Source organism: Bos mutus, chromosome 18 (assembly GCF_027580195.1).
Source record: "Bos mutus isolate GX-2022 chromosome 18, NWIPB_WYAK_1.1, whole genome shotgun sequence".
In the NCBI taxonomy this organism is placed as follows: domain Eukaryota; kingdom Metazoa; phylum Chordata; class Mammalia; order Artiodactyla; family Bovidae; genus Bos; species Bos mutus.
Window position 1 is genome coordinate 48,581,483 of NC_091634.1, and position 12,918 is coordinate 48,594,400.

At 60.6% G+C, this 12,918-nt stretch overlaps 1 protein-coding gene across 8 annotated transcripts in view; it reads left to right on the forward strand.

Moving 5' to 3' along the window:
* Window positions 1-12,554, forward strand: part of CBFA2T3 (CBFA2/RUNX1 partner transcriptional co-repressor 3) — a 77,855-nt gene extending 65,301 nt beyond the window's left edge. For all 8 annotated transcript variants that reach the window (XM_070388543.1, XM_070388544.1, XM_070388550.1 and 5 more), the window contains 7 exons: window positions 4,065-4,246; window positions 4,860-5,083; window positions 7,615-7,700; window positions 8,250-8,448; window positions 8,897-8,965; window positions 9,211-9,401; window positions 10,764-12,554. In XM_070388543.1, the coding sequence (XP_070244644.1) occupies window positions 4,065-4,246; window positions 4,860-5,083; window positions 7,615-7,700; window positions 8,250-8,448; window positions 8,897-8,965; window positions 9,211-9,401; window positions 10,764-11,063 (1,251 nt within the window). In that variant the 3' untranslated portion in view covers window positions 11,064-12,554. The remainder of the gene's footprint in view (window positions 1-4,064; window positions 4,247-4,859; window positions 5,084-7,614; window positions 7,701-8,249; window positions 8,449-8,896; window positions 8,966-9,210; window positions 9,402-10,763) is intronic.
* Window positions 12,555-12,918: the final 364 nt, after the last annotated feature.

The following is a 12,918-nucleotide window of genomic DNA, read 5'->3' on the forward strand; positions in this document are numbered from 1 at the left end:
CCCCACCCCCCAGGGAGAGCAGTGCTAACCCGTCGGCTGATTGCTTCAAACCTGCTGCTGGGCTGGAGCCGTCCTCCCCTGACCCCAGGCTCTGACATACAGCTCCCAGGACCAGTCCTGCAGTTAGTGGCCAGGACACTCAGCCTCTCAACAGCTATGTTCTGAGCAACTGCTGTGTGCTAGCCAACCTGTCATAGATTCTGTGGAGCTGCGGGCAGGGGGCATTTCAATGAAGGAGGAGAGTGGGGAGCAGAACCTTCCAGGGAGCAGGGAGCATGCCTGCAAAGGCCCTGAGGCAGGGGTAGGCCTGCAAAGGCCCTGAGGTGGGGGATGGGGGTGTGTGTGTGCCTGCTGTGTTGCGATCCTGTGCCTGGAACAGTGAGGGGATCAGGACAGTGGACAGACCGCAGGCTTGTAAGTGAGCAGACAGATGGGTAAGACTGGGTGTCAGTTGGGAAGCCACCTGATGTGGTCATCAGGGAAGATGAACAGTGGCCCAGGGCCTCTCGGCAGGAGCAGTTGATGTTGGGTTGGTGGCAGCTACACCAGGGCACGTGAGCAATGCATGCTTCTGGGCCCCCACCCAGACGCCCCGAGTCAGAATCTGCATTGAACAAAGCATCGAGCAAAGCTTTTGCACAAAACCAGGAGTGTGCGTGCAGACAGCATCAGACCCAAGTCTGCCCTGCAGGACTTCTCAGGGCCTTCACTCCCCTGTGAGCACCACACATCCCCCAGAGTGGATAGAGACAAGGTGCTCCCCAAAAGTATTTGACCACAGGCGCCTCTGCTCTCTCACCTCCCCAGGTCAGGTTCCACAGCGCACTTGGGAAGCGTCCGCCCTGAGTGTGGCTGACATCCCCGCCTCGGGCTCTTGTTTCCTGGGCCACAGTGATGCTCACAGCCGTGGGTTCATCCCTCCATGTGCGCTGTGCCCTGGTGGGGCCTGCCTTCCAGGGGACAGGCCAGAGCAGATGTACTCAGGTTCAAGCCCTGATCCTGCCACTTAGCCCCTGTGGTCCTGGGCCCGGCGAGTCCCACTGATGGAGTGCCTCCGTGTCTGTGGTTGGAACTTGGGAGCCATTCTTTGGCTGTTGGGAAGGTGGTAGGGAGCGATCAGGCAAAGAATTTGACATGTGCTCCATTCATCTGGGGATTTCAGGGGTTCCACAGACAGGTGTCCCCTGCAAGACTCTTCTGCAGCTGCCCCCACCAAGCCCCCAGGAGCCCTCAGGGGGCGACACAGACGCTGCCACTGTGCCCAGTTAACAAGCAGGGAAACTGAGGCCCCCGCCTGTGGAGGGGTACTAGGATCCATCAACTCCAAGCCCCCCGGCCCGCACAGGGTGTGCCCCAGGCCCGCACCTTGCTCCGAAGGGACCCCACATCATGCCCCCACATCCGCTGCCTCCACTCGCCTTCCTGTCCTCCGCCCACACCCTGCTGAGCTCACGCTGAGCTGGGCCCAGGCTTCCCCATCTGGCAGTCGTTTGCATTCATCAGGAGCCCTTCCCGCTCCTCCTTTCAACTTACTGCTGACTCCTCGCTCCCCATCTTTGGGGACACTGTGCGCCTGCTTCTGTCAGATCAGATATTTACAGCAGATGTCGCCCCCCCATGTCAGCTGCCCACGTTTATCCAGGAGCAGGGAAAACACGACACATCCCTGCTCTCACCCAACCAGGCCCACAGCCTCCTGCCCCTTGAGCTCGGCCACCCCCTGCCTCCTCTCAGGGACACACCCAACCTGGCACCGCCTGCCTCGGTGTCCCCTCTGCCCACAGCACAGCCATGGGGCTGTCAGGACTCTGGTGCCCTGACTGCCCTCCCAGTAACGGGCAACTGGGGTGAGGGAAGTGCTGGCCACACTGAATGCCCATGGCCCTGCCCAGGGCCCTAGACCAAGGTGCTGTCAGGGACAGAGTCTACTCACCTGCCTGACGTGGGGCTTCTGGGCAGATCAGGCCTGTTCCCTGGTCTTGTGGACAAGGCACCAGCCAGAGCCCTGCCCAGGGAGTGCCCCTCCCCTGACCCCCATTCACTGTAGAACACTGGCCTCTTCAGAATGCAGAGTGCCTTGGGGAGCCTGCAGGGTGTGCCGGCCTGCTGTGGGGGGGGGCTCAGTTTTCCCGCCTGTGACCTGGAGCAGCAGGGACAGTGCCTTCCAGTGAATTGATGGCCCCCCAGGCCCACCATGGTGCACCTGCATGGTGGCTCCCCGGGCCATTTCCCAGGAAAGAGGCAGGAGCTGCATCCGGTCCACCAGGCTCACAACCAGCTCTGCCCTTGGGTAACTGAAACCCCCATTTCCCAGTTCCCTCCCGGGTCCCTTGGGTGTGACCACCCACCTCCCCAGGTGGGACTGGTCTTAACTCACACGAGGAATGGGAGGAGCCACAGCTCGCAGCTCCAGCTGCAGGTGAGGCAGGAATCAGAGAAGTTAAGTGACCTGCCCACAGTCACACAGCATAGCCAGGGTGGGCTGACACAGGGCCCCCAGTCACGCAGGCTGTGTGTGCAGTGGAGATGATGGAAACATCATAAACCCTCGTTACATGAGAGACATCTGCTCCACTGACACCGGCCTGAGTTCCCCTCTGGGAAGAGGGCAGGGTGGAGCCTTTGATCAAGGGGCAGAGCAGCGTTCACATCTCAGTGAGGCATCCCAGGCATCCTGAGTTCTGGAGACAGCACTCGGGCTGCTGTCTTGGAGGGACATGAGGCTCCCCAATCTCTACCCATTTCTTCCGGCCTGGGGTCCCTGTTCCCCCAGCCTGGGGCCCCAGGAGCCCTGCATCCTCTCCTGAGCCTGACACTCTACGTGGCTGTGTGGTGGGCTTTCCAGAAGCCGGGAGATGCCACCCACCCGGCCGGCCCTCTGCCCAGGGCCCCCGCTCCCAGCTGGCCCCAGCCGGCCAGGAATCCAGATGTTTCCATGGGTGGCGGGCAGCCAGCGGCCAGCCGTGCTGTCCCCGCCCTGCTGTGCCGGGAGAGGAGCGGGAGGGAGGAGGTTTGGCGTCTTCCGATCTCCCGGGACCTCCTTTCCCAGCTCATGCTCCTAACGTGTTCAACAGATGGCGGGCTGGCCCTTGTTCAGCTATCCAAATAGAAAAACAGGCCTGGCAGCCGGTGCTGCTTCACAAAAACGCATCGGCTGCTTGATCCGTCCGGGTGGATGGCGGGCGGGGGCTGGGGAGGCGGAGGTGGGAGGGGCCATGAGGCAGCTTGGAAACACCATGAGAAAGTTGAGGAACTGCATTTATTTACAAATACTCAGAACTCTGGCTGTCCCCAGCGGCCTGCCGCTGGGCCCCCATCCAGCCTGCACCCCTCACCCAGTGGTGGTTCTGGGAAGACCACAGAGCCCCCTGCGGCCCAGCTGGCAGGCCCAGAGCCTGGTGAGGGCAGAGGCTGGAGGGCACAGCGGTCACGTCTGGTTGTCGCAGGCCAGATCTGCATTCGAATCCTGTACCCACCCCACACACACCACGCCCTCCTGTGCTGTGGTGCCCTAACCCACAAATGTGGAGCCAAGTGGTCATGTCCAGACCCCCCCTCCCCCGGGAGGTGACCACATGTCACCTCAGTGATGTGGGCACACAGAGCCTTCATTCCAGGCCAGGCTGGGGACCCACAGGAAGTGGGAAGGCAGGGGCCAGCCATCTGGGGCAGGCGTGCTGGAGTCCTGCTCCTCCATGGTGCAAGTCGAGTTGGGGGCCGCCCCTCCGCTCTGAGCCTCACCCCCTCCTCCGAGAGGGGTTCACCCAAGACCTGCTCCCACGGGTACAGGCAGTGGGTCCTGAGGAGGAGCCCTCCTCACCTTCTCCTGATGCCGGAGCAGAAGGGAGTTTAGTGATTGGAAGAAAAACCCAAATCCCCTAGGGGCATGGTCTTGCCCTCATTCCCAAGCTGTAGCAGAGGAATTCGAGGCCCAGAGAGGTCGTGCATCTTGCCCAAAGTCACACAGCAAGGCTGGCCATTGGCCTCCCTGCCTCACATCTGAGCACACTCGTGCCCTGACCTCAGCCAGCAGCCAATCCAAGCCGGTCCCACCCTCCCCGCAGGCTAACCTGCCCCTGCTGCAGCGGGAGCTCCTGCACTGTGCCCGTCTGGCCAAGCAGAGCCCTGCACAGTACCTGGCCCAGCACGAGCAAGCCCTGCTGGATGCTGACGCCTCTTCCCCTGTCGACTCCTCGGAGCTCCTGCTGGAGGTTAACGACAACGGCAAGAGGAGGACCCCCGACAGGTACCTAGGGGCGCAACTGGCAGCGCCCTCCCCTTCTGACTCCTGAGAGCTGCCCTCCTGCCAAGGCTCAGCGGGCGCCCCGTGCCAGGGCTGAGAACGCAGGTGGAAACCGTGTTGTGTTCTGTGGCTGCAGCCACTGGGCTGGTCAAGTTCAGCCTTAACTGCACAGGCTGACCACCGGGAGGCCATGCTATCCGGCCGTGGCGAGGCCTCCTGAGGACTCAGATGCCCCTCACCCCACCCCGGGGGGACAAGGGAGGAGGCAGGAGAGAGTCTACCTGGCAGGAGTTCCCTGCAGGTGTGCCTGAGCGTCCAACAACCCAAGGTCCCCAGATGCCTGGGCTGATGCCCACTGCTGGGTCACAGCGCGGGTGTGTGTCCTGCTGCCAGGAAGGCTGTCTCTCCCTGCTCTCTCCAAGAAGACCCAAGAACCCTGACTCCCAAGTCCCAGGAGCCCACACCCCTGAGAAGGAGGGGAGAGGGGGAGCCAGGCCCCCAGCGGGCAGGTCTGTCTCCCGCTCGCTCACACTGTCCATGCCCCTGCCTCCTTCTCTCCCCTGGGTCCGTGGCTCGTGGTCCCTTGACCACTATCCCCACCTGCTCTCTGGACCAGGACCAAAGAGAATGGGTCAGACCGGGACCCACTGCACCCAGACCACCTCAGCAAACGGCCGTGCACCCTGAGCCCCGCCCAGCGCTACAGCCCCAGCAATGGGCTGCCCCATCCGCCACCGCCCCCACACTACCGCCTGGAGGACATGGCCATGGCCCACCACTTCCGGGACTCCTACCGCCACCTTGACCCCCGGGAGCTGCGGGAGCGCCATCGGCAGCTGGGTGAGTGGTGTGGGCAGGGGCGGCCAGGGCGGCTGTGTGTACCTGCAGGCGGGCGCCACCTGGACATGTCTGTCTGGAAGGATGGACGTGAGAATACGGTGCAGAGGAAGGGTCTGCGCCCCACCCCAGCTGGGCTGCGCCTGGAAGCCTGAGGGACAGTCATCTTTTGAGACTCTGTCCTGGGGGCAACCCAACATCCCCCAGGCCCAGGAAGACCCTTCCCCATGGAGGGAGGGGCACCATGGCTGCAGGGGTACCTGTCTTGGGGGACTTAGAGCCTCTCGGGGTGCATGGTAACCAGGAAATACCTGGCACGTGGGGGTCCCCAAGTCATAGGAGCCGTGGCCTCGCCTCCAAGGCCTGGGTGCCCCAAGGGAACATGGAGGCACCGCTGATCACACACAGCCAGTTCTGCCCTCTAACGGGACGGGCATCAACACCAAAACACCAGATCCGTAGGGGGTGGTCCCTGAGCAGAGGAGGGAGATGAGAGAGACTGGGCACTGGGGCCACACCCCTAGGGGCAGGACTGCCTGGTCCTCTGAGCTCTGAGATTCCCTAGGTGTGCCCCTGGGCAAGTCACAGCCCCCCCAACCCCTGCACACCTGCAGCCTCTCTGCTGATTAGCAGCCCTGCCCTTGGGGCATGAGGGGTTAATAGAGGGCTGGGTCCAGAGTGGGTGCCATAGGGCCCAGCTGTGCTGGCGGCAGGGTGACAGCTCTTGGTGGAAGTCTGGTTGGCACTGTATGCTTTACTGGGCTCCAGAAGGCGGCATCCCCAACGTGTTCTGATACACCTGTGTGACGTGTTAGCCCGCCCACATCACAGATGGGCAGACTGAGGCCCGGAGGGATAATGGACATGCCCAAAGTTGCCTAGCAACGACGACTGGCCTTCTGAGCCTCCTCTGTGCTGGTCAAAGAGATGAATAAGACCAGCCTGCAAAGGCTGCCCCTGAGACGGAGGCCCAGCACACCAAGCGGGGGCCCGGAGGCAGGGTCAGCAGAGGCCTTGCCCCTTATCAGGCCGTCTCCCCTCCTCCTCCCTATGGGAGCTGCCAGGGCCTGGGCCCAGGCAGCAGGTGACAGTGTCTGGCTCCCCACAGCAGGGTCAGGCAGGTGCTAATTCCCATCCGCTTCTGCTAACGCAAAAATAAACGCCAGCTGTCAGGCAGATCTCAGCCACTATTTTGGTTGGGGCGTTGGCGCGGGCCCCAGCTCTGCGGGCAGCAGGGCAGGGCGGTGGGTGGACAGCGGCCTGTGGCTACCACCTCCCACCTCAGCTGCAATTTGAGGAGGCATTTCAGGTTTGGGGACCAAGAAAGGCCTAAGTAGACCCCAGCCCAGGAAGCATGGAGCATGCTGGGTCACAGTGAGGGTGATCGTGTTCGGTATTTCAAGTAGTATAAGAGGAGAAGCTGTGAGAACGCCAGATGCTGCCCTTCTGGCATGAATTTCTCAGCTCATGGTTGTTTTGTTTCTGACTATGGGGAGGGGGCATCCCATTGTTTCAGTCCCTGGAGCTGTACCAGCCAGTGGCTAAGAGCACAGCCCCAGCGCCAGTCGACCTTGCTTGACCTTGATCAACATGTCCCCTTAACCAGCCTCAGTTTCCTCATCTGTTAAGTGGAAATAATGGCAGGAACCCCTCCCCCAGAGGATGAAGCAGGGATGAATGGATAGAGCCCTAAGTACAGAGCCCTCCTCCATCCACACCAGGGACTCTCCCCTCCCACTAGGGAGGCAGGGAGGCTGGGAAACTGAGGCCACAGGTAAGACAAGGGGCCTAGGCCCCATGGGGAATGAGTGCCAGGGCTTTTGACTTTTCCAAGCCCCACTGTTTCCCAGGAGAGCACACTTGGAGCTGCTCATTTGAGGCCCAGCAGATTAAGCCATGCACCCCTCTTACCAAGCAGGAGCTCAGCCCAGGAGCTCAACCCACAGAGGGGAACAGGCCTTGCCAGCCCTGCCCTGTGGACTGACACAGTCTGCTGGGTGATTGAGAATAAACAAGGAAGCACCTGTGATTACTAAACAACCAGAGATATATAGGGCTCAAGGAAATCTGGGAGCCCAAGGCTGCTGAGGAGGAAGGAGCCTGCCACCTGGGCTTTGGAGGGCGCATAGGAGTTCAGCTAGCTCAGAAAAAGCAGTAAAGTGTGAGTTGAAGCCAGGCAGCCACAAGGAGACCCTGAGCAGTGGAGACACCCCTTAAGTGAGGTCCACGGACACTTCTCTGGCAACAGGGGGCAGAAAGAGAGAGTGGCTGGATTTGGGGAAGAAGGAGTAGTCAAAGCGAGGGATGGGGACACCGGTTTCTTCCTCTCAAGCATGAGTAGAGGAGAGGCCTGTTCCTGACCCACCCCACCCAGGGCGGTGGGCAGAGAGAGGGTCAGAGCCCTGGATTCCCTTCCTCACCTCCCCACTTTCCCTAGGAGGGCACAGCCCGTGGGCGGGACCTGGGGTGGGGGCGTGAGCAGGGGCGTGGCTTGATTAGCAGGAGCGGGGCCTGAGCTTCCGCTCCCTCCTCAGCAATGCACGGATCCCGGCCTGAGGAAGTGATTGACCACAGGCTCACGGAGCGCGAGTGGGCGGAAGAGTGGAAGCACCTCAATAACGTGAGTGTCCAGGCTCAGGCCACGGGGTGCCACAGCCACTCCCAGGCGCTCTGCCCAATCTGCAGGGGCTACAGGGGCAGGCCACTGTGCCCACACCTCTGCTTCCCCTGCACTCCTGACCAGCCCTCAGAACACTGCCCCCTGGGCCATCATGAACTGTCTCCCTTGACCATAAGGGTTGGACCTCTTCAACACCATTTTCAGGTCATGCCTGTCCCGCGTCCTTTTGGGGAGGGGAGCCCAAGAAAAGGGCGGTCCCCAGAGCAGCGCTGACCCCTCTGCTCCACAGGGCAGACCGCGACTCCAGGGCTGCAAGGAGAGCTCCAGCTCTGGGTCCTGGACAGTCTCCCCACCAGTGGGAGCCCTGGGTGCCTCCCCAGTCCTTGTCCAGGTGCTCAGGGATCTTTCGCAGCAGCAGAAATGGGTTTTCCAGCCAATGCGTCAAGAGCCGTGGGCAGGTCACATGGTCGGGTGGACCGGGCCGGAGTGTGGGACAGTGTCCCAGCTGTCCTCCTCTGCGCACGGCTTACTCACCTTGGGTGCCCACAGCTCCTGAACTGCATCATGGACATGGCCGAGAAGACGCGCCGGTCGCTGACCGTGCTGCGCCGCTGCCAGGAGGCTGACCGCGAGGAGCTCAACCACTGGATCCGGCGCTGCAGCGACGCGGCAGAGGACAGCAAGAAGGGCCCTGGGCCAACTGCCAGGCCCCTCGGCAGCTCCGTGGGCACAGAGGGTGCTCAGCTAGGTGTGCTGGGGGGCACGTGTGGGGCCGAAGCAGGGGGATCAGGGGCCAGGCCATCACTGGTCATGGCCCTGCAGGGAAATAGCACCCAAATCGCCCCACCTGAAGAAGAAAGGTCTTCTGCTGCACACACACTGCCTGACCTGCAGGGAGGACCAGTTCTTGGTTCCGATGGGACAGGGTCTCGGCACTGGGAGGCCCCCGGGGGGCCTGATGACCGTGGAACCTGAGAGAGGCCATCTCGGCCCAGCTCCCAGTCAAATCCAAGGCCCGTTGACCCCGACAGTCTCCCTTCATGACATTGCTCTGTTCCCGCCTCCACCAGCTGCAGAGACAGGGTTTCCCCCTTGTGTACCTCAGGGACCCCCAAGATCACTCCCACACCCTGCCCCCAGGGCCCAAGAGGGCGTGGCCCTGTCTTGTGTGTGACGCTGGTGCCCCTGTGTTTCAGACGTCCACCGGGAGTTCATGCCTCGGACCCTGTCCGGCTACATGCCCGAGGAGATCTGGAGGAAGGCGGGTGAGTGTGGATGGCCTGGAGCCCCAGACTCCCACCCTCCCCGTATGCTGGAGGGGCCCAGCAGGGCCTTCCCAGGCCTGCTGACCGACTCTCCACCCTCTAGGGTGTGGTGCTCTGCACACAGTAGAGGGCAGGCTTTGGAGATTCCCCCATAACCATGCCTGCCTGCCCCCTCTGGGGTTGTGGGCAGGGGAGACCCAGCTGGGCTGGCGCACGAGACGAACAGGCCAAGGTGTCCTTTTCAGAGGAGGCGGTGAACGAGGTGAAGCGGCAGGCAATGTCAGAGCTGCAGAAAGCCGTGTCTGACGCTGAGCGCAAGGCCCACGAGCTCATCAGCACAGAGCGGGCCAAGATGGAGCGGGCCCTGGCCGAGGCGCGGCGGCAGGCATCCGAGGACGCCCTCACTGTGGTCAACCAGCAGGAGGACTCCAGCGAGGTAGGGCCGCCCCCCACCCCTGCCCCCAGTTCGGGGCACCACCCCGGCTCCACCACCTCCCAGCCACGTGACCTTGTGCAGCCCCAGGGCCTCTTGACTCCACGTGGCCTGGTGAGCTGGATCCTGTGGGTGTTCCCATTGTACAGATGTGGAAACTGAGGCCTCCAGAGAGAGTCTGGCTCACCCCAGGTCACTGCCCAGGAAGTGGCAGGACCATTGTTCAAACCCAGGCTGGCTGACACCAAAGCCCATGATCTCTCTGACCCATGAAAGCAGAAGGGTGCACAAGTCACCGTCCTGGCACCTGTGTGTCTGGGGGCTGGACTGGTCCAGAAGGGTGGGTGGGAACCCTGAGTGACCAAGTACATTCTCTGTTTGTCTGAGAATGGCTCGGAAGGCAGAGAGGTGAAGAGAAGGGTGCGGCCCTCTTCAGGGGCCCCTGGACTCTCTTCAAGGAGGGCACTTCTCCAAAATCCCCTGGGCCTGTCTGTGCTGGGCCGGCCCTGAGAGGGAATGAGGAGATGACTTCCGGTCAGGTGGTGCCCATCTGCATCTCTTTTCCACTGCGCTCTCAGCTGGAGCAGAAAGACCTGACGGTCTGAGGGGCCAAGGGAGTGGGGACGCAGGAGTATGGCCTGTGCTGCTTCAGGCCATGGACGTGCATGGGGGGGACGGTGGGTGTCAGGGAAGCCCATAAGCAAGGTCGTCCGTCCGGGCAGTCCTGGAGGGAGTGAGCCTGCAGGAATGCAGGGAGCAGCGAGGGCGGGGGCTGGGGGCACACCTGCAGAGGGTGGCCAGCAGGAGGCTCGGGAGGCTGCCTGGGCACGTGGTCCTTCCTCCTAGGGTGGCTTGGCTTCCCCACCCTACAGCCCACGCTGCTGCCTCCGGCCTTTTGAAGGTAGAATCCCTGCCCACCTTCTGCTCACGTGGGTGGCTGGGGTCATTGCTTGTTCCAAAAAAAAGCAGAGGCCCAGTGGTAGGGAAAGGACTCCAGCAGCTGTGGGCACTCACCGCCCCTTTACTCTGCCCAGACTGTGACATTCTGGTATCAAAGCCCTGTCAGTGCTAGGAGGGATTCCTGAAAGATCCCCTTTGGAAGGGGCCATGGCACACCATGAACCTGTCTGGGGTGGGCTGGGGTGGTGGGAGCCTGTCCCCCAAGAGTGGCCCAGCCAAGGGGCCTTGTCTGCAGAGGATCACCTGCGAGCCTGGGAGCGGAGTTTTTTTCTCTTCTTGCTTGGTGATGCCTTGGCTGGGTTTGAGCCGGTGTGTTTGGAGTATGTGCCTGGTCTGCAGCTGGGTGGGTGCTTGGGGGAAACGGGGCGAGCCCAGGCCACCCTGATCGTCCCCCCTCACCTCCAGAGCTGCTGGAATTGTGGGCGCAAGGCCAGCGAGACGTGCAGCGGTTGCAACGCGGCCCGCTACTGCGGCTCCTTCTGCCAGCATAAGGACTGGGAGAAGCACCACCATGTGTGCGGACAGAGCCTGCAGGGCCCCGCGGCCGCCGTGGCTGAGCCTGTGCCCGGACAGTCCGACACCGCCACAGGCCTGGGCCCCTGCCTGCCCCCAGCCGCTGCCAGCCCCAGCGAGGCGGGCTCCACTGGGCCTTCCCGCCCCGGCTCCCCTGGCCCACCTGGCCCCCTGGACGCAGCGCCCCGCTGACCCGCCAGGACCTGATGTCCATCAAACTGCCCAGCCCCGCCCGGCCCAGCAGGATGCGCACCCAGCCCTGGGAGCCGACCATGGGAGTCACCGCTGCTACTGCTTCTCTCCAAAAGAAAACAGAACCAACAAGACTGCATCCACACGACTTCCTCAGCTACCTGACGATCACACCTCGACCTCTTCCGAATCCTCAGAAGCCCCCAGCTGAACTTTAGGTGGCGGATGGATGCTGGCCAGAGGTGACCAGCTCGTCCACAACCGCCTCTCCCTCCTTGTCTCGCTCTGTCTTGTTTTTATCTCTTTATGACTTTCACATACTTTCTCTTCAATGAAAAAATTGAATTGTTTGGTGGCTTATATTTTCATTGAAGAATTTTGGGGGACTTTGTGGCAAGAGAGCTACTCAGAAATGGACAAAGAAAACTGGGGTTTTCTCCCCTTGCCTGATTCAAAAGGGAAAAGGAAAACTGTTCTTTCATAGCCGGAGATCCGAGCCGCCAGTTCATGGAAACCGCCCCAGGGGTGTGTGGCCAGTGCGGTGAGGCTGGTGAGAAAGATGTCAGACTCAAGTCGTAATTTTTCATTTCAGATTTTTTTCTCCTTTAATGTCAAATTCTTTGGCTTTAAGTAGAAACCCAAAAAGTTTTTTTAAAAAAAGAAAAAAAAAAAGGTAAAGGAAGCATGCTGCAGTCCATGGGGTCGCAAAGAGTCAGAGACGACTGAGCGACAGAAATGAACTGAACTGAAAGGAAGCATACCTGTAAACTACCTTGCCAGCTAGCTAGCCAAGGATGCCGGACACACCTCTGCTCCAAAGGAAATCCAAAAAACATACACAAGAAGTCAAAATCCAAAATTTTGTTGTCACTGCCAAAGGATGTTTTTCACTGTTTTCCTCCACGCCTGGGCTTGTTCCAATGTCCGTCTTTTCTCTTGCTTTGATTCTGTTTGGGGGGCGATGGGGTATTGGGGTTTGGAGTGTTTTGTCCAACAGGAAGCAACTTCTTTCTTTTCAACTCCATGGCAGCGCCTCCGCTGGGGCCAGGTGGGGTGGGCAGTGAGGCCCTCGGCACCCACACGTGTGTGCAAGCGTGTGTGTGCATGTCCACTGGGGCACACCCAGCATGTATCTGCACACGCTCAGGAAGGGTATCTTGTCCGTCCTCACACCCTCTGTGAATTTCCATCACATTTCATCCTTTCCACTTGTGAAAAAAGTGCTAATGTGTCCTTCCGAGAAAGAATATAATTCCGAGACAAAACTGTGACAATCTTTCGGGTTGATTCTCGACTGCTTTTCTGAGTGTGAGGAGACAGCCACCACGCCTTCCACTGCTGCTCCTCCTCGTCCTCCTCTACCTCTGCTGCCCGCTACACAAGCCTGCCGCCCAGCCCGTCTCTCCATCCCAGCCCCCGTGTTTCCTGCAGCCCCTCTCTTGTCTTCACACTTTTGCAGAAAAAGGAAAAAAAAAAAACCCACAAAGAAAAGCAATTTGCCCTCCCTGCACCTTCTGGAGACTTGACCAGCTGTATATAACCCTGCATTTTTGTCCAGCTCTTCCTCAGGGGATGGTCTCTCTGAAGTCCCCGCCCCATGCCTCACCCTGACCCCCATCCCACTCGCTCCCCCAGCGATCTCAAGGAGGAAATAAAGGAATAAGGAAATTCTGATCTGTACTCAGTGGGAGAATAAACAGCAGACACAGTCTCTGATCGGGATTTTACTGCATGGCTGTAAGAAGTTCCAGGACTGGAGTGCAATAGTGACCAGCTACTGAAACCCAGAGCCCAGGGGCCTGCCGAGAGGCAAGAAGTCAATGGTATACGATAATGTGAATGTATATAGTCCTTG